The 18,971-nt window shown below is 40.5% G+C and overlaps 1 protein-coding gene across 6 annotated transcripts in view; it reads right to left on the reverse strand.

Annotated features, from left to right (window-relative positions):
• DCUN1D4 (defective in cullin neddylation 1 domain containing 4) overlaps window positions 1-18,971 on the reverse strand; it is a 68,664-nt gene that overhangs the window by 14,610 nt on the left and 35,083 nt on the right. For all 6 annotated transcript variants that reach the window (XM_060148204.1, XM_060148203.1, XM_060148205.1 and 3 more), the window contains 3 exons: window positions 15,342-15,412; window positions 9,997-10,088; window positions 3,384-3,492 (listed from right to left, as the gene is read on the reverse strand). In XM_060148204.1, the coding sequence (XP_060004187.1) occupies window positions 3,384-3,492; window positions 9,997-10,088; window positions 15,342-15,412 (272 nt within the window). The remainder of the gene's footprint in view (window positions 1-3,383; window positions 3,493-9,996; window positions 10,089-15,341; window positions 15,413-18,971) is intronic.

The raw sequence follows: 18,971 nt of genomic DNA on the forward strand, positions 1-18,971 counted from the left end.
TCTAAAAAAAACCCCTCAATTCAAAAGAAGTCATGAAAAGAGGAAAAAAGGAACAAAAACAAATGGGACAGGGCTTCCCTGGTGGCGCAGTGGTTGAGAGTCCGCCTGCCGATGCAGGGGACACGGGTTTGTGCCCCGGTCCGGGAAGATCCCACATGCCGTGGAGCGGCTAGGCCTGTGAGCCATGGCCGCTGAGCCTGCATGTCCAGAGCCTGTGCTCCACAACGGGAGAGGCCACAACACTGAGAGGCCCGTGTACCGCAAAAAAAAAAAAGGGACAAAAAGAGAAATGAATAGCAGTTTAGGAGATGTAAACTTTACCATATCAATAAATACATTAAATGTAAATGGTTTAAGCATCTCAAGACATATACTGTCAGACCCAACTATGCATATGCTATATATAAGAAACCCACTTTAAATATAAAGGCACAAATAGGTTTTTAAAGAGGATGGAAGAAGATATATCATACAGACTTTAATAAAAAAAAGCAGAAATGGCTATATTTGTATCAAAGTAGACTTCAGAACAAGGAATATTAACAAGGAATATTATCTTTATCAAGATAAAAAACATTTCATAATGCTAGAGGGTCAATTCTTCAAGAGGACATAATAATACTAAGTCTATCTAAACCTAATGCCTGAGCTTCAAAATACATGAAACAAGAAATGATACAAATGACAGAAGTAATTATAGTCGGAGAGTCCAACATTCCTCCCTCAGTAAATGATAGAACAGTAGGCAGAAATCAATAAGGATACAGAAGACCTCAACAACACTATCAACCAACTTGACCTAACTGACGTTTATAAAACATTTCACCAAACAGCAGCAAAATATTCATTCTTTTCAGGTACACATAAAACATTCATCACAGCAGACCATATTCTGGACCACAGATCAAGCCTCCCTGCATTTTAAGTGGACTGAAACTGTCCAGAGTATGTTCTCTGACCACAGCAGAATTAACGATAGAAAGATTACTTGGAAAGTCCTAATAGTTGGCAAATAACACAAGCAACACACTTCTAAATAACCAATGAGTCCAAAACAACCACAAGGGAAACTGGAAAATATTCTGAACTGAATGCAAATGAATACACAACACCTCGACACTTGTGGGATACAGCTAAACCAAACAAAACAAAGGATTCAATAACAAACTCAGAGCATATTTTAGCTAAACTGAAATCTATTTGGTAATGATTAAATATGGGTGGTTGTTATTCATCATTACATAAAGGGGTTTAATTTGCTGATATTTACTGATACTCTCCTTAAACGGCAAAGATCTCTGTGGGCTGCTCCCAGGGATATGACGAAAGAAAACACTCACTCCCTTAACCTGTCAGAAAAAATGTGGGCCTGTACCCAAACTCCAAGGCCAAGCTAGAGGGATACGAGGGCCATGTAAGTGAGGGCACATGTTCTCTCCAGGGCAGGATGACTCTGTGTGACAGTGGAGGCACGTGGCTTGGGCCCAGAAGCCCGATGCTGCAGAGAGCAGTCAGGGGAGAGCCTTGGCGGCACAAAAGGCAGGGAGCAGAGAGGTGGGGGCAGGCGGCAGGTTCAGCGAACTGCTCGTTCGATGTCAGCACAACACAGGCGTCTTGTGGGAGAGGAAGCCTGGGACTGGACTACGAGGGCCTGGAGGGAGCCGCAGACGCGACCTGGAGCCAGAACCTGAGTCTGAGTCCTGAACCTACTGCTGAGCAACGAGGCAGCCCTGCTCCAAGTTCCCTGCTCCCCTGTGAAGGAGGACAAAACCAGCCCGTCTGTCCCTCAGCTGCAGGGGGCGCAACCGTACCACCCACACGGTGGGTGAAGCACTACATTCACGCGGAGGCGACGGGTGTAGTGGCTTGGTGAGCTGAAGGTGCCCGAGTGGTCCCAGATGAAGGAAGATGGAGGACACCCTACCGGGGTGAGTGTGGGTGAGAAGGGAGAGAATGTGGACGCAAAGCCACGGCAGCAGTACAGGCGAGGAGCACGGCCTCAACCCCAAGGCTGTGGTGGAAGCACCGAGAAAGAGGCAACAGAAGGGGCCTCGGTGACCAGCAGAGAAGGGGATGGAAAGCCAGGGAGGAGGAAAATGGAACCCGGTTCTAAAGCAGTGGATATGTGGGAAAATTGGACCCTCAAACAAGGAAGTTAGAAAATATTTTCGTGAGAAGGCGTGATGCTTCTAAACAAACTTTTGCCCATACAATAGGACACTGCTGACTTTGGAAGGAAAAAAATCTCATGAAACAAAACATTTAATCCTAAAAACTATGCATCTATTCTAAAAAGCATCTGGCAAACAAATTCTATATACAACTACACAAACGCTGTTTAGTAAAACACTGCAACTGAATTTTACCATGTTACTTCTAACATCTATACATTTTCATGCATGTCCTGATTTTACTTGAAGGCTGCAAAAATTCACAAGTGAGGACATTACAGTGTACTACTAATGTGTTATTATAGATGCACCGGATGTACAGATGCACAGATGTAATAATGTGTTATTACAGATGCTCATCAGCAAATAAACCTTTGGCTGAGCTAACAGAGCCAAAGCGAAGAAAAAGTGAAAAGATCAACATGGAGGTAAGAAGAAAGAATTATTTGTCACTGAGTTCTCTGCTTAAAAAAAAAAAAAGATTAAAAAGAAATCATCAATCAAGAAAGCCTAGTCACCTGAACCCACCAAACACACAAACATAACAGAAACCACCATTCTGCAATAAAATGTAATCGTACATATGGGCCGTGGACAGTGAATGAACACAACGCCAACTTATACCTCAGGATTCGTTACCTTACGGTGACCAGGCTGAAAAATACAGCTTTATGTCACTCCGGTAGAACCACCTATTCACCTACTTGTACTGGCTCACTGCGTGACAAACAAGATGATCACTTTTCAAAATGATGACTAGAAACTATGTTTGAATAACGTCCACTGAAATTAGCTTACGTTTGAAATTCAAACGATTTTCAGATACGATATAGCACCCAAAATGAAACTGGCTTTGATCTGACTAACTTATTCCAGTAAACTCAATGGGTGAAGCTTTGCTGTTTCGTGAGAAGGAAAAGATTTGTCAAGCTTACCTAAGAGACATTTAGAACAGCGTCTATTACATGCCCATTTACAAGTTACTTCCTAAGCCAATCTCAAGAGCTATTAATAGTCTGTCACTAGAGCTTTTTGCTGACATACTACATTCTTGCCCAGAATCAGTTAGTATAGAAAGGGTACACATAGAGAGAAATTCTAACTAGCATCCTGGGAGTAGCTTATTCAACTTCCTTGCTGTAGTACGTAAAACAAACCTCAAAAGGGGAGGGAGAGAGAGGGAAACATCTGGATAGGCTCCAGAGAACTCACCCGTGCAAAGTCAAACGCATATCTGTAAATAAGTTTAAAGTTTGTAGAATCATTTAATAATGATCTTAAGTAATCCAAAGTATTTCTGAGTTTTTCTGTTGTATCACATCTAGAAAAACAGAATAAAGGCAAATTATAACCCGAGTTTTTTTTTTAACGTGGGGCAGTAATATAAAACACAATACCAAAAGACAATAAAAACCCTGGAGTTGGAACATGTCCACAATGAGCTATTTCTTCCTACACTTTTTATTTTAAGAAATTTCAAATGTACAGAAAAACTGAAGGCCTAGTAAATACACACCCACATACCCATCCCCTGGGCTCACCGTGAGCACTGTCACATTTGTGCTCACTCTCTCACATACATGCACTTTTTTCTGTACCATTTGAAAGTAAGTTGCCAACATAATGCCACTTTACTCCTAAACACTTCAATGCCATCATCACTCTTAATATCCTAGAAATGTTAACTTTCTGAGCTAATATATGACCCACACGCAAATTTCCCAATTTTCCCCCAGCTGTTCCTTTTCATCCGGGATCCAATCAAGGCTCGTGCACTGCTTTCAGGTATCTATCTCCTTAGCATCTAGAAGGTGTGCTGCCTTTTTTCTGTCTTTCTTGACAACGTCATTTTTTCAAAGACCAGACTAGTTGTTTTGCAGAATCTCAGCCTGTCAGATAATTTCCCTATGATTATATTTAGATTAAGTACTCATGATAAGAACTCTCCACGTGATGTCCTTCTCAGTATACCCTGTGAGGAGGCTCATAACGTCAGTCTGTCCCATTACTGGTGATATTAAGTTGATTCATTTGGTGAAGGTAGCGTCCACCAGATTCGCCACTTAAACAGTACTCTTCGCCCTTCTGAAATGGTGTGTAATCTGGGGGATGATACCTTGAGACTGACAATCCTGTTCCTCAACAACATTTCACCAGGTGTAACATTTTAGCATCTGTTGATGAGCCCTGCCTGAATCAGTTTTAACATCTGAAGGTACAAAATGGTGATTTTTCTAACTCTATCATGCTTTTACACTTACAGGCTGGAATTGTTCTATAAAGAGTTCTACTCACCATCTTTCTTACTTTCTAGACTTAAGGATTTTTGCCTTTTACTCAGTGTTATAATCTGCTACTGTCTTCATTCTTTTTGATGCATAAGTTGTCCATGTTTGGGCACTGGCCCCTTCAAGCTGGCTCCAGTGTCCTTCTGACATGTCCCCGTCAGTCTCTGAGCACGTACGTCCTCACTTTCTGGCACAAGATATTCTAGTTCACCTTGTACTCTCTCTACCCTAAACGTGAAATCAGCTATTTCTCCAGGGAGCCCCTAGTGATAACCATCTATTTTCACAGGTAAGAGACACACTGTTTAGTTTTCTTAAGTAGACTGATTGGTTATTTTTACAAACTAATTTTCTGTTCATAACATCTAGCCCTTAAAAATGAGAACAAAGAGTCATCATTTTCACTGACAATATTAAAGCTTTTCAATGCTGCATGTGTACCCTTGCGTTTCTCTGTAGAGCTTTTACCTCCTACTAAGTATAGACAATACATATGACAAGTATTATCAATGTAAATATTTTACATACTTTATAAACTAAAATATGGTTCATAATAGAGCATACCAATGTATTTTTAGCAATAAATTTGTGAAAGCTTTTTTTTGTTTTTGTAGCTATCTACAAAAAACTCCCCAGGATCTACTGAGATGATAAAATACCTAAAAGTCAAAAGCTACAGTAAATATTTCATTTCTATGAGTCTACAACAATTTAGAATGTGCTTTATTTCTTCCTGATGTTTTTGAAAACTAGAAAAGATTAAAATTAGACTATTTTAGAAGTCAGAAAACCCTCCTTTAAGGGACTGACATGTAAGCTGAGAGCTGAAAGACAGGTGGAAACTAGATGTTTTTGGAGGCAAGGGCCTTCCACATTAAAGGAACGGTATGTGCAAAGGCCCAGTGGCAGAAGGGAGCATGCTAAGTCCAAAGACTAAAAGAAAACCACTGTGACTAGACTGGGTAGAGTAAGAGGGGAAGTGGTCCAAGATGAAGCTGAAAGGGAGGTAGGGCCACACCACAAAGGGTTTTTGTGGTCCACAGTGGGTTTGTTTGTTTGTTTGTTTTGGGAGGTTTTTTTTTTGAATCCTAGAAACAATGGAAGCCACCTCCTATCACGGGAGAGACCGTGATCAGGCTTCCATCTTGAAAAGCCCACTCTGGATCTCTGTGGAGAAAGGTTAGGGAAGGAAAAAAAGAGACACTGATTGATAGCCTAGTTATAGAGATTTACTGCCAGAACCCAAATGAAGGTTGCTGGAGGCTAAAAGGATGCACAAAAAAGCAGTAAGCAGAGCCTGTGAGGCAGGATTGGGAACAGGGCTTACCTTGCACTGGGCACTCTACTGTATGGCTCGATTTTCTTACCAGGTATATAAATAATGAATAATATTTTATTAGTAATAATATGGGGGAGGATCAAAGAGGAGGGAAACCAGCTAACCCCAAAACATTTAAGGCCAAGGTTCCCCTCTTCATTTGGAAAGAAGGTTAAGGATGAAAACCACAGGAAACTGGCCAGATTTGGGCCAGTGGTTTAGTTTAGTTAGTCCTGCCCAATGAAAGGAAGAAGAGCAGTTGTTTGTTTCAACAGATTCTAGAGCAGGAACCACTCATTTAGATGACCACTGCATAGCTAAAAGAAAATAAAGTCGCTACAGGTCAATATGACGTTCTGCAGCGTGCCTGGAAGCAAGTCCAGCCACACTGGCAAAGACGTCCCTATGTCTGCAAGACGCTCAGAGAGCTCACCTGGAGTGTCAAGCATAAAATGCCCAAAGTAAAATTTTCACTTCATGTATCTATTAAGGATGGGTTAGAGACGATACTGTCAATAAAGGGTTTAATCTGCTTTAAAAGGGGTCCTGTCCTGCAGAGACTGTGGGCTAACCCCCATCAGGGAGACAGGCCGTTGAGTCACCCTGTCTGAACCGCAAGTTGCCATCTAGTGGCCACTCAACAAGGCCATCTGCAGAGGGGCTCAGTTCAGACAGAGGGCCTGTGAAGAAACAGGCTTGGCCTGAGACTTTTCAGAAAGCAGCCACATCATTCAACACATTTCCCCCTGCTTTTCTGTGTACCACGTATAAGAAAACTTGTGGTAGTCATACAGTGACAGTGCCACACCACTAAGGGGCATCTTTTCCCATGAGAAAATATGCATATACTGTGGAATGAAATCATTGCTTATTTGAACTTTGCTGCTGTAACACAGTCCAAAGCAACAGGAATCAGGATAATAATCCTCAAAGGTTATAAAATCAAAGGTAGCTCTCTCCCATTACCCTGGGACAGCCTTTGCCCCTTCACTTGGTCAGCCCAAAGGTATTTTTCCAGCCCATCATCAGTTCTCTACAAAGTTAGCTACAACTCTAACACACTTTTTTGGGGTTTTGTTTTGTTTAGCTTAAACACTCTATAAGCTTAATTCATCAGAGGTAACCTTAAACCACATGTTGGAACAAGGCAATAAAAAAAACAGTCAATTAAAACAAGAGTTGGGAATTCCCTGGCAGTCCAGCGGTTAGGACTCGGTGCTCTCACTGACAAGTGCACGGGCTCAATCCCTGGCCGGAGAACTAAGATCCCACAAGCCGTGTGGCCAATAAATAAATACATAAATCAATCAATCAAGAGCTGTGCCTTCTCTGAGAACGACTGCGGGAACTTGGGGATAGATGTTCCCTACCAGCTGCTGTCACTGCTTCCAGGAGTCACAAAACATGGCCCTGGAGAGGCCAAGCACACAACGCCAGATGGCATACAGAAGACTGGTTTCTGGGTGCCTGGGGAAAGCCACATTACATCACTTCAACGTTCCTGGTTTTAGGGACATTACCAGGGACACCCAGAAAGTGGCAGACCGATTCAAAACTCTCTGGTTCCAAAACCCATGGGTTTCCTATTGCTAGCATGCGCTCACTGTACAGTTGTAATTTTTTTAGAAGAGGTTTTGTTATATACACTTTAATTCCAGCTTGAGTCTGTAAAACTTCACTGGACAGGTTTAATAAAGCCAAAAATGAGAAAAAAAGAAAAAAATCCAAATAGAAGACAAAATAGATCGTTCAAAAGATGGACTACTTTCCATCTTTAGAGCATATAAAGGATTAGCCTCTGAGTTTTCTTATTTATTGGGTGCAAATACCTTATAAATACAAGTAGCATAAAGAGAAGTGACCTTATTACTTTTGGATATTTTGCCTGAACACTGCTTCCAAGCTCCTGCCTCAAATGGACTTTGTCTTGTTCATGGCTTTTGTTTCCCCAGGACCTAGAATTCTGTGCCTGGCACACCACTGCCACTCAAATATTTGCTGAACAAATGACGAATCTAGGGAGGCAGGAGGGAAAGGGGGAGGAAGTTCTTAAAACTTGAAATTGTACTATTTTTGAACTACAAAGAACCTTAAAGGTTATTGTGAGTAATCATCTTCACCTCACTGATGAGGAAACTAACCTCAGAGTTCCATCTCACAGAAGAAAGCAGATTCCTCAATTCCTTTACAGTGGATCAGGTCTGTTACTATACCGTAAATTGCGAGGGCCAAGTGGCAGCATTCTATGGGAATCCATCTGCCACTACCCGTGTCACACAAAGTGGCGAGCAGAGTTCCCCACAAAGAGCTTGTGGAGCGCCCCCCAGCCCATGAACATACACGTAGGCCTCTTCCAGGAAACTGTGTATTTCAATTCCCAGGCAATGCAATCCTCAAAACATGGGCAAGGCCTGGCACGGGGTAATATTCTTTTGTAAAGGCAAATGTAAAAACGAATCTAGAACTGTCCAGAAATGGACACTACACCCTCTTAAGACACATGAAACTGCGCCTGAAGAAGTGCTGATGGTGTCTCCTCTAAAGCCATGAATAAAATCTTGCTTTGGTTGTGCATTCACCATTACAAGGATACTTCAAAAGGAGCCGCCATCACGTGCTCTATCCGGAAAGCAACAAAGGGAGGCAGCACGGAGAACAATGCAGGAGTTAGGAGGCTGAAAACTGTAAGGAGGAGTTTCCCTACATGACATACACAATTTTAGGAGATCCCAGAGACTTAAACTTAAAATTCGAGAGCATGCTGAGAGGAAAGCGTACCTGTAAAAGGGTGATCTGGCTTTTACCTAAAACGTACTTGTCATCAGACAATTAGTTGTCAGAGGAAGAATGTGACTGAAGAATCAGAAGTCTTAGGTTTTCCTCCCATCCTACCACTTTCTTTCACAAATCACATACCCCTTCTAAGCCTCAGTTTCCCCATCTGTAAAACGTGCAGGGTAAATAAAGCCTGATCTGCCTAGGTAGCCGTGAGGCGCGAATGAAAGAACAGTGAACAGGCCTCATAAAACTACTAAAGCACAACGAAAATGAAGCACTGTTACCAATGACAAAGGGACAATGATATTGAAAGTTGACAAATTACAAAATTATTTAAATAAAACCATAAAACCATTTCAATTCCAATTTTAATCCAGTAAAAACTTAAGCCTATCATTCCTAGTTAAAGGAAGAAGAAAAAGAGAAGCCATTCAAGTACTTTAGATCAGTTACTATATTAAGAATTAGCACTTCCTCTTCAAATATCATTTGAAATGTTTCATCATCCACCTCAAGTGTATCTTTCAATGAGTAACAGAGAATGACAATTTGTTTTCTTGAGTGAAACTCTTAGCAAGCACACACATGTAAACACACACACACAGACACGCATGTAAGCACGAAGTAAACACATAAAACCAGTGATTTTTTCCCCTCAATTCTGGCCCAGGTAACATAAACAGAATCTTTATTATTATTATTTTTTTAATCACTAGAGTAATGAAGTTCTAACTTTGCCCAAAGCTAATATCAGAATATATCAAATAAAAGATACTGAATATCTTTACTTACAAGTTATACTTCACTCAACTTTTCTCACTAATTATAAACCAGATGATAATACTTTGATTTTAAACCTGCGCTATCCAATACGGTAGCCACTAGACACATGTGGCTACTGGGCACCTGAAATGCAGCTAATGAAGATTGAGATGTACCATAAATGTAAAATATACACCAGATTTTCAAGATTCAATACGAAAAAGAAGGTAAAACAGCTTTTAAAACTATTGGTTACATGTTGGAATGATAATATTTTGGATATTCTGGATTTAAGTACAATATATTAAAATAAATTTTACCTGTTTCTTTTTACTTTTTTAAACGTGGGTATTAGAAAATTTTAAATTATATACGTGGCTCATATATATGACAAAAGGATGGCCTATTTCTATTGAGCTGCTCTAGAAGAATACTAAAATAAACAATATATTATATAAAAACTTTAATTTCTAAAATTCATCCGTTATAGCCCTCCTCATCATAGGAAAATGGGGCTTGGTCTTCATACCTATGCACAGGTGAAGCCTGCCCGGATCCCCTGGCGGTCCTCCAGTCACCCAAGCCAGGCTCCACGAGACCCCAGGGGTGAGGTAGGCAGCCAGGGGAGGGCAAGGACACCCACCCCCCACCCTTGCCCCAGGGTAGCCTCAGGACTTACTGTAGAGATGTCATTCCTTTTAACCATTCCTGTAGAGTAAAATAACCCATGTTTTGTGCATCCAATTTCCAAGCTAGGACGAGCATAACTACCTGTTTAAAACAAAAACAAAACAAAGCAGAAAGACCAATCAAATAAGGAGGACAGACCTCAGTAATTAAATACATTAACATCAGCCAAATGCTTCGGTTCACAGTAGTTTAGTCACTGAAATATGAACAAGGTAACTTCAAAAATGAGTTCTAGTTTGGCAAACATCTAAAAGTTTGATAATTCAGTCTGCTGACAAGGGTTTGGAGAAACATGACTTCTTATGCCTGATGGTGGAAGTGTAAAGCCATTAACCTCTCCCAAGGGCAGTTCTGCAGTATGTATCAAAACTGAAACCAGCAGTTCCACCTATGGAAAGTTATCTCATAGATACACCTGCACATATACACAAAGCTGTATAGTCAACAAGACTGACTACAGTACTATTTGTAGTAGCAGAAGACTGAAAACAACCAAACATCTACTAATAAGGGACTACTTAAATACTTCTTTGTTAAACACGTTCCGTACGAAAGAATACTATGTCACCACTGAGACAAATGAAGTGGAGCCATCGGTACAAACACGGAACAGTTTCCAAGATTTATTAAGTGAAAATGAAAAGAGTGAGGTGCAGAACAGAGTGTTAAAAACCCAAACAGTAGGTGGTGGGACACGGACAGTGGATTCGACGTTTGTGAGTTCAACTACATACACTGGGGAAATGATTTTAAAGTAGTCCAACACTCCACTTCGATAGCACTGTGCCTGCAATGAGCGCAGGATGAGCGGACAATCACTCAATCACTTCTCAGTGGGGCGTCATCCTTGCTTTCAGTGCACCTTCTGAAACTGGGCAGACATGAGGAACTGTGACAACTCGGGTTTTTGACACCACTCGTCACTTTTTCACTCAGCTGCTTTAGAGAAAAGGTGGCACCGAGGCAGTGATGGTGAGTTTAATAAATACCTAAAGGTATAAAAGACAAAATTACATTTCCAAGATGCCTCCAACTGCAAACTCTCCAGGGCTCTTTCTTACACAGGGACAGAGCTGAGGCCACCTGGACTGGGGGATGAGGAGGAAGCTCTCCCATCCTGTCTACCTCAAAGACCCAAGACAAGGTGAGGGGTAACTAAAAAAGAAAGTATGCCACTCCTAAAGAGGTAAAGAAGAGGGACAGGGCCTTCCTAGGACCGTCCTAGGAAGCTTTGCCACTCTGCAAGGCTGGCTATCTCTGGAGAGTCATTCACACAAAAGGGAACCCGAGTACAAAAGAGGAGCTCACACATACACTGCTGAATGGCTTATACGTCCATTTGTTGTAATAAAAAAAAGAAGGCAATGGGAAGGAAATAAATGTTCCTGCATACAGTTGGCCGGGGACTAGCATACTCTGCATTTGGCAGTTAATCTGATTTCTTTACCCAGGACCTAAATGCTTCATTTCATCTAACAGAAGAACTGCCCCAAACCATTAAACTACAATCCATGTGCCCAAATGGGTCAGAGGGTGGTGACGGTGAAAGGAATCCGGGTGACATAACATAAAAAACTGAGGCAAGCCAAGACATGGAAGCAACCTAAATGTCCATCGACAGATGAATGGATAAAGAAGATGTGGTACATATAGATAATGGAATACTACTCAGTCATAAAAAAGAATGAAATAATGCCATTTGCAGCAACATGGATGGACCTGGAGATCATCATACTAAGTGAAGTAAGTCAGACAGAGGAAGACAAATACTATGTGATATCACTTATATATGGAATCTAAAGTATGACACCAATGAACCTATCTGTGAAGCAGAAACAGATTCACAGACACAGAGAGCAGACTTACGGCTACCAAAGGGGAAAGGTGGGGGCAGGGAGGGATAAATTAGGAGTTTGGGATTAACATATACACACTACTATATATAAAATAGATCATCAACAAGGACCTACTGTATAGCACAGGGAACTCTACTCAATATTCTGTAATAACCTACATGGGAAAAGAATCTGAAAAAGAATAGATACATGTATGTGTACAACTGAATCACTCTGCTGTACACCTGAAACTAACACCATGTTGTAAATCAACTATACTCCAATATAAAATAAAAATTAAAAAAAAAAGAGCATCAACATATTTTTAGGCTGTTATCCCTGAAAATGAATCAAAAAATACAATTTCACACCTGCCTTATATTACTTTTTGTAATAGAACCAAAGTTTTTAAAATCCCAAACAACAACAAAAGGCAAAATAAAAGCATAACACTCCCCACCATAATGAGGCAAGCAGCCACTCAGACATCACTTTAGATGATTTAATTAGGCCCTGAGAGCCAAAGGGCACATGAAGGACTCCAGAACAACAGCACTCAGGAGGTTCAGAAGGTCTGTCCTTCCAACTGCCAATGAGCTCGTCTGTAGACTAAAAATCTCCAGCTTTGTTTAATTTATACCTGGAAGATTAATGCAAAGCTTTCTCTTGGTGCTGACTTTATGGTTTTCTACTTTGGAGATCAGTATCAGTGAGAACCCAGTAAATCTCTAGGACCTATCAATTCAATCAGTACTTACACCCATTTTTTTAAAGTCACTAGGTTTTTTAGGTTTTAAAAGTCTAGATTACTAGGTAGATAACTAGAACTGATAAGTGAACCAATTTTTCTACATATTATGCACATCACCATAAAACATGATTGTTAAATTGGTGAGAAAATGGTGACTTAAGAGACCAGGGGCCTACTAGGAAGGATTTTCCAAAAAGAAGGCGTTACATGTTCTTCAAACTATTCACACATTAGTGGATTTTCTCCTCATCCCTCAGCTTTTCTTGGAATTCTGACTCCTATGTATCTATTTACATATTTTCTAATTCAAACTTTGTATGTTCTCAAACATTATCTATACTCAATCCTCTATTAGAAGGATTAAAAATTCCACATAAATACTTGTTAAGCTAAAAAAAAAAAACGGTTACAGTAAAGGAACACACATACAAGTATGCATGTAATGTGGCCTAACAGCCACAGCAGATATTCACAATGGGCACTTCTTTACACAAACAGACCTTTCCCTAGCACAGCGAATAAGGAAGCTAGCTACTTAAAGGATTTTTCTGTTACCTTAGTAAATGGAAGTTGAACTGAATTTTACAAGCCTGCTTAAATTTCATAAGCTATAAATATCAGGCAAGGTGAGGGTTTTAAATACTTTAAAGTGCTCACTCATCAATGCAGACAAGCCTCTAAAAAACTATTTTTGTGCTGGTTGTTCAAACAATTTCTGAAATTGGGAAGTATCCACAATTGATGGCTTATCAGAATTTACTTAACAACATTTTTCCTTTTTAATGATGAATAAAATAATAAAAATTCTATTAGTGGCATCTTAGGCTTGAAGTACAGGAATCAATACTTTGGAATAACAGTCTGAACTCGGTCGTTCAATCTTCTATGTGATTCAACATTTCAAGACTATTTCTACTGCTACAGAAATAGAAAACTAAAGACTCATAATTGCCAAAAAACGATAATAACAGTAGCTATTTTTTTTACTGGGTACTGGTATTTGGGGCTGAGGAACTTTGAAGAGCTGGGCCTCCCTGTTTTCTCGGTTAGAATCGGTGTCAGCACTCCTCCCACCCAACAGGCCTTTCTGGCCCTGAGAGTAGATGCCCACCTGATCCCTCTCACACTGGCGGCCCGAGGCCTCCCAGCCTCCCCACCATTGGGCCCTGCTACCCACCCCTCTGATCACATGCCGATTACTGCCCCCTGGGTGGAACCTCTGGATCTCCTCTCAGGCCCAGCTCACTCTCGCCGCTTTCATACTACTGTCCAGAAAACACTGCCAACCTTGGCCCAGCCCCTGTCAGAAAACTTCCTTCTTAAAGTCCATGAAATGTTTTTGTCTGTCTATGACCAGGCTATGGACTAGATCAGGCAAAATACTACTGACCCACCTGTCCCCAAACCTCTGTACCAAACTCAATAATTTATCAAGACACCTGAACTAGATTACATTAAAATAAAAATACAAGACTAAAATACATGTAGTAAGTTAAAGACAGTCCAAAGGTTCTTTAGAAAATTTACAGTGTTACTGGGGGTGGGGGAGTGGGGAGACAAAAAAAAATTTTTTTTAATTAATTAATTTGTTTGTTTTTATTTTTGGCTGCGTTGGGTCTTCACTGCTGCGCACCGCCTTTCTCTAGTTGTGGTGAGCGGGGGCTACTCTTTGTTGCGGTGCGTGGGCTCCTCTTGCTGCGGAGCACAGGCTCTAGGCACACGGGCTTCAGTAGTTGTGGCTTGCGGGCTCAGTAGTTGTGGCTCGCGGGCTCTAGAGCGCAGGCTCAGTAGTTGTGGCGTGTGGGCTTAGTTGCTCCGTGGCATGTGGGATCTTCCCGGGCCAGGGGTCGAACCCGTGTCCCCTGCATTGGCAGGCAGATTCTTAACCACTGCGTCACCATGGAAGCCCAACAAAATTTTTTTAAAGAAAAAAGTGTGAAGTCTCGAAGAGCATGATATGCATGGGTACCAGATATCTCACCAACAGTCTGAATGAAAAGGATGATCCCTTGAGAGCTCTTCCAGAGCATAAATTCATTTAGGATATAAGAGGTATTTGTTAAATTGGAGGCTGATGTAATATTAAGCTGCATAGTTAATGAGTCAGAGCATTTGTATGTTTCATTTTGCAGTAAGACAAATGTGAGAATAGGAAAAAATATTCAAAAATAACATGATGATAAGACTTATGCAAAAATAATGAAGCATATAAAAAAACTTCTAATTAAATGTTTTAAAGGAAATACTTAGGGGCTTTACAATAAAAAGCAATCACTTTCTGAGCTAAATTCAACGGGAAGTGAAGGAGCTGTGAAAAAACCTTTTTAATTATAACCTATTCAAAACCCTTATGAATAATTAATTATTCAAAGTCCTGGACAAATTCTACATTAGGCTGGAACAACTACAGAGGGGGACAAAGATACACAAAGCCCTCAGTCCCCCAGTCCCCAGTTATCTGTCATGGTAGGCACACATGCCCACACCACTTTTTAAACATCTAGTTTAATTACTTTATTACTATACCTTTTAGAGACAAGAAATTAAATGAGAGAATTAAATGACTGACTGTAGTTACACCATACCAATTGCAAAAAAACTTTTGCTTACAAACCAATTTAGAATTGGAACTTATTTCTTAGATTGCCTCATAAAAACTAATGCACCCTTACTTCTTCACTGTTGCTTTATTTGCCAAGAGACAAAATCAGATCAACTGATCTACCCAAATTAGTAAGTTAGACTTACATTTTCTGGTTCAACACCAATGTCTTCACAAAATTTCTCCATGCCTTCGGGACCTACAACATCATCAGTACCTGTGATAAAATGCAATTTATAGAAATTAAATCTAACCATGTACATACACTGTTACTACTATAGTAGCAGTATACTGTTAAAATACTTATTATTAAAGTAAACTTAGATCAAATAACACTTAAAGACCATAAATCCTTTCTGAAGGAAGAAATCACCAAGAATATATTGAAAATGTTCTAGAATTTCAGTTCTATCTTTAAAGGATTCTGTTCTGCACATTTAAGTCAGTTTACGGCCAAGTCCTTCAACCTGTGGCTAGATGGACACATAATTTATGTCTAAAGATAAGGCTACAGGCATTCAATTCCTGTTCTTTAAAGTAGCTTAAATCTCTATTCTTATTTTGGTAATAATTTCAACACATACAATAATTTTTGGAAACACAGCAAAGAACCACCTAATATTCTTTATAAAATTAACTGGGAGATAACATAATTGTTTCTTTTACACAGAAAAAAAAAGCAAGCAGTCTTTTTGTTCTAGACAAGGCAACCCCTTCCTTCACATTCCACGTTATCTCTGTTTCTTCCTGAAAGAACTGTCCACATGTCCCAGCTCTACTGTAGCCCCCATTCATTCTTCAACCACTGCAATCTGGTTTTTGCTCATCTCCCTCCACTGCAACTCTTCTTGCCAAGGTCATCAATAAACTCCTAATCGCCACATCCAGTAGACACAGGCAATCTTTATTTTATGTGGCTTCTCTGTGGTAGCTGAGATTATCCTCCTGTAGCATCTCAACGGGGGCACCACCAGAAATAGAAACTGAGGCATCATCCTGGAGTCCCCCCTTCTCCTACATTCTCCAGAGCCAATCAGTTACCAAGTGCGCTGCCAATTTTACTTTCCAAATATTTCTTAACTGCACTGACCTGTTCAGATGTCATTCTCTCACTTAGATGACCACAGCAGTCCCCTCAGGATCTCCCTAATTCCAGAGCCTCATCCCCCTCGGACCCATCCCTTACAAAGCCACCTGGAGGGTCCACACCTCAAACACAAACTCCTTCGATTTTAAGTTCCCTACTACCTACGGATAAAGTCCAAAGTCTCTGGCATATCAAATAAGGTTCTCTATGATCTAGTGCGTCCCTTCCTCTTCAGCCTCATAGCTTTCCACCTTCATATCAAGTTTCTTGGAAATAAAAGAATCAAATAGATATTGCTGAATGAACAAAAATTAAGATCCAGAAACACCTACCCATTGTTTGCTATGCACACACATCCTGACACATACCCAACGCAGTACTAACTCTTTGTGGCCTCAGCCCATCTCCCTCTCCCCTCCCCCCACCTTCCCATGCCAGCTTCTTCAATCTTTAAGACAGGAACCATACAGGCAGTCCTCCCAATCTCCCCACCCCCAGCAGCACAGGCTGGGTCAGGCAGTCTTGTGTGACTCCGTGCAATGCTAGGAATGCTTTTCTCACATTTGCATTAAGTCCCAACTCATCTACCTTTCCTTCTAAATTCCTCAAGTGTAAGAACTATTTATTCTTTTAAAAAAAAAATTATTTATTTGGCTGCGTTGGGTCTGAGTTGTGGCACACGGGATCTTTTACTTGCGGCATGCGGGATCTAGTTCCCTGACCAGGGAGCACAGAGTCTTAGCCACTGGACCACACAAGAATCACTCTACAATCTTCCACAGCCTTCAGATCTAGCAAGCTGCCAAGACCAGCAGGATCCACCATCTGAAAATGTCTCAGTTTCTTTCAAATATTATCTACTGGGCACACCCTGGAGCGATGCACTGTAGAAGTGGCTAAAGAGGAGTAATCCATGGTCCTTGCCCTCCAGGAAGGGAGACAAAGCATAAGAGTAATTTCAATACAGTAATAACTAGATCACAATAAAAGTGTAAGGTGGTTGTTCTCAACAAAGGATGACCATTAAAATCACCTTGGAGAGTCTTGTGTCACTTTTCTGCTTCTAATCCTTGGCTCCCCCTGAAGTCCAAACTCAGGCTTTTCCACATAATCTAGCCAGAGCAAATACTTTTTCTGCATGTGTTGTTTTCCTTTTAATCAGAAATGTGCTACTTTGTTACAAAGAGTTTTATTTCACATATTCAAATCTGTTACTTTTCTGGGACTTTCTTTTTTCTCCTTTTATTTTACATGTTTTTCTATGAATTCTTAATTTTTTTATCTTGATTATGGAGGGAAAATCAAAGTTTACTTAGTTTTTTGGGCAACATTAATACATGAACATGATATAAAATTTCATTTAAAAGTAAAACTGAAAATAAAAATGTTAAAAAAGCAGAAGTTTCCTCCTAACTTCTCTCTACTCCCCAGAGACGACCACTTATTAAAGAATTTCTGGGACTTCCCTGGTGGTCCAGTGGTAAAGAATCCGCTTTCCAATGCAGGGGACACGGGTTCGATCCCTGGTCAGGGAACTGAAATCCCACATGCCGCGGAGCAACTAAGCCAGCACGCCACAACTACCGAGCCCACGCGCCTCAACCAGACAGCCCACGTGCCGCAAACTACAGAGTCCATAAATAAATAAAAGAATTTCTTTAAGAACCCTTCCCCAAATAAGCCATTTTATAAATTCTACCTGCAGAATATATGTACATATTTATTTAGTTTTTCAGGCAATTCTCTTTGGCTTTCCAGGTACACAACAATTCAATCATTTCACCTTCAACGAATGATCATTTTTGCCTCCTCCTTTCCTGTATTCATGCCCCTTCTTTCTTTCTCTTACCTAACAGCATTAGTTAATAACTCCCAAAACAATGGCAAATAAGAAGAGTGAGAGTGGGCATCTTTATCTCATTCCTGACTCAAATGAAAATACAGTTAGCATTTTATCACTTGGGTTTGAGTGTGCACAGTCCCGCATGTGGGCACTCATGTGTATATTACACACAAATGATATATGAAGACATTCACCCGATGAAATGTCCAAATAAAGAAGCCCAAGAAAATAGAGTAAAAAGAGAAAGCCTGCCTTCTTCCTTTCCTTACAAGACAGGCATGTATCCTCCCAGACCTTTTTGCTGTGTTTTTATGTATGTACAAATATACGGTGAAATGTACCCCTGAATTTGTTTATCTATACACTTGGGTTCATACTGTACCTACAAATTCTACACCTTGCTTTTTTCACCAACTGTGTCTGATAATTTTCCTGTGAGAGCACCTAGCTGACATACTTTACATTACCCCCCTGTAGGTGACTGTGTGTGTGTGTATACCATGTTTCATCGTTCTTTTCCTCATTCCACTACTGTAAAGTATTTAGGCTGTGACATTAAAGAGTAATTATTCTCATATGGAAGTATCCATCTATTACTATTTTGCTAAGAGGTTTGGTTTTAGGAACAGATGACTCTTTGGTATCTACTGATGGAACTCATTGGCAGTTGGTTGCACAGAGCTGAGAAAAAAAAAAGGTACTTATAATCTTAAAAAAATTTTTGTCTTTGGCTTCTATTCTTCGTGATTTAAAAAAGCTCTTTTACTGCAACCTATTCTTGAGCCTGGCAAGTCACCTGCCCTTCCCCTGCCTGTGCACAGGGCCCTGGGGTCTCCCAGCTGGCTG

Source organism: Lagenorhynchus albirostris, chromosome 4, assembly GCF_949774975.1.
Source record: "Lagenorhynchus albirostris chromosome 4, mLagAlb1.1, whole genome shotgun sequence".
Taxonomy (NCBI): domain Eukaryota; kingdom Metazoa; phylum Chordata; class Mammalia; order Artiodactyla; family Delphinidae; genus Lagenorhynchus; species Lagenorhynchus albirostris.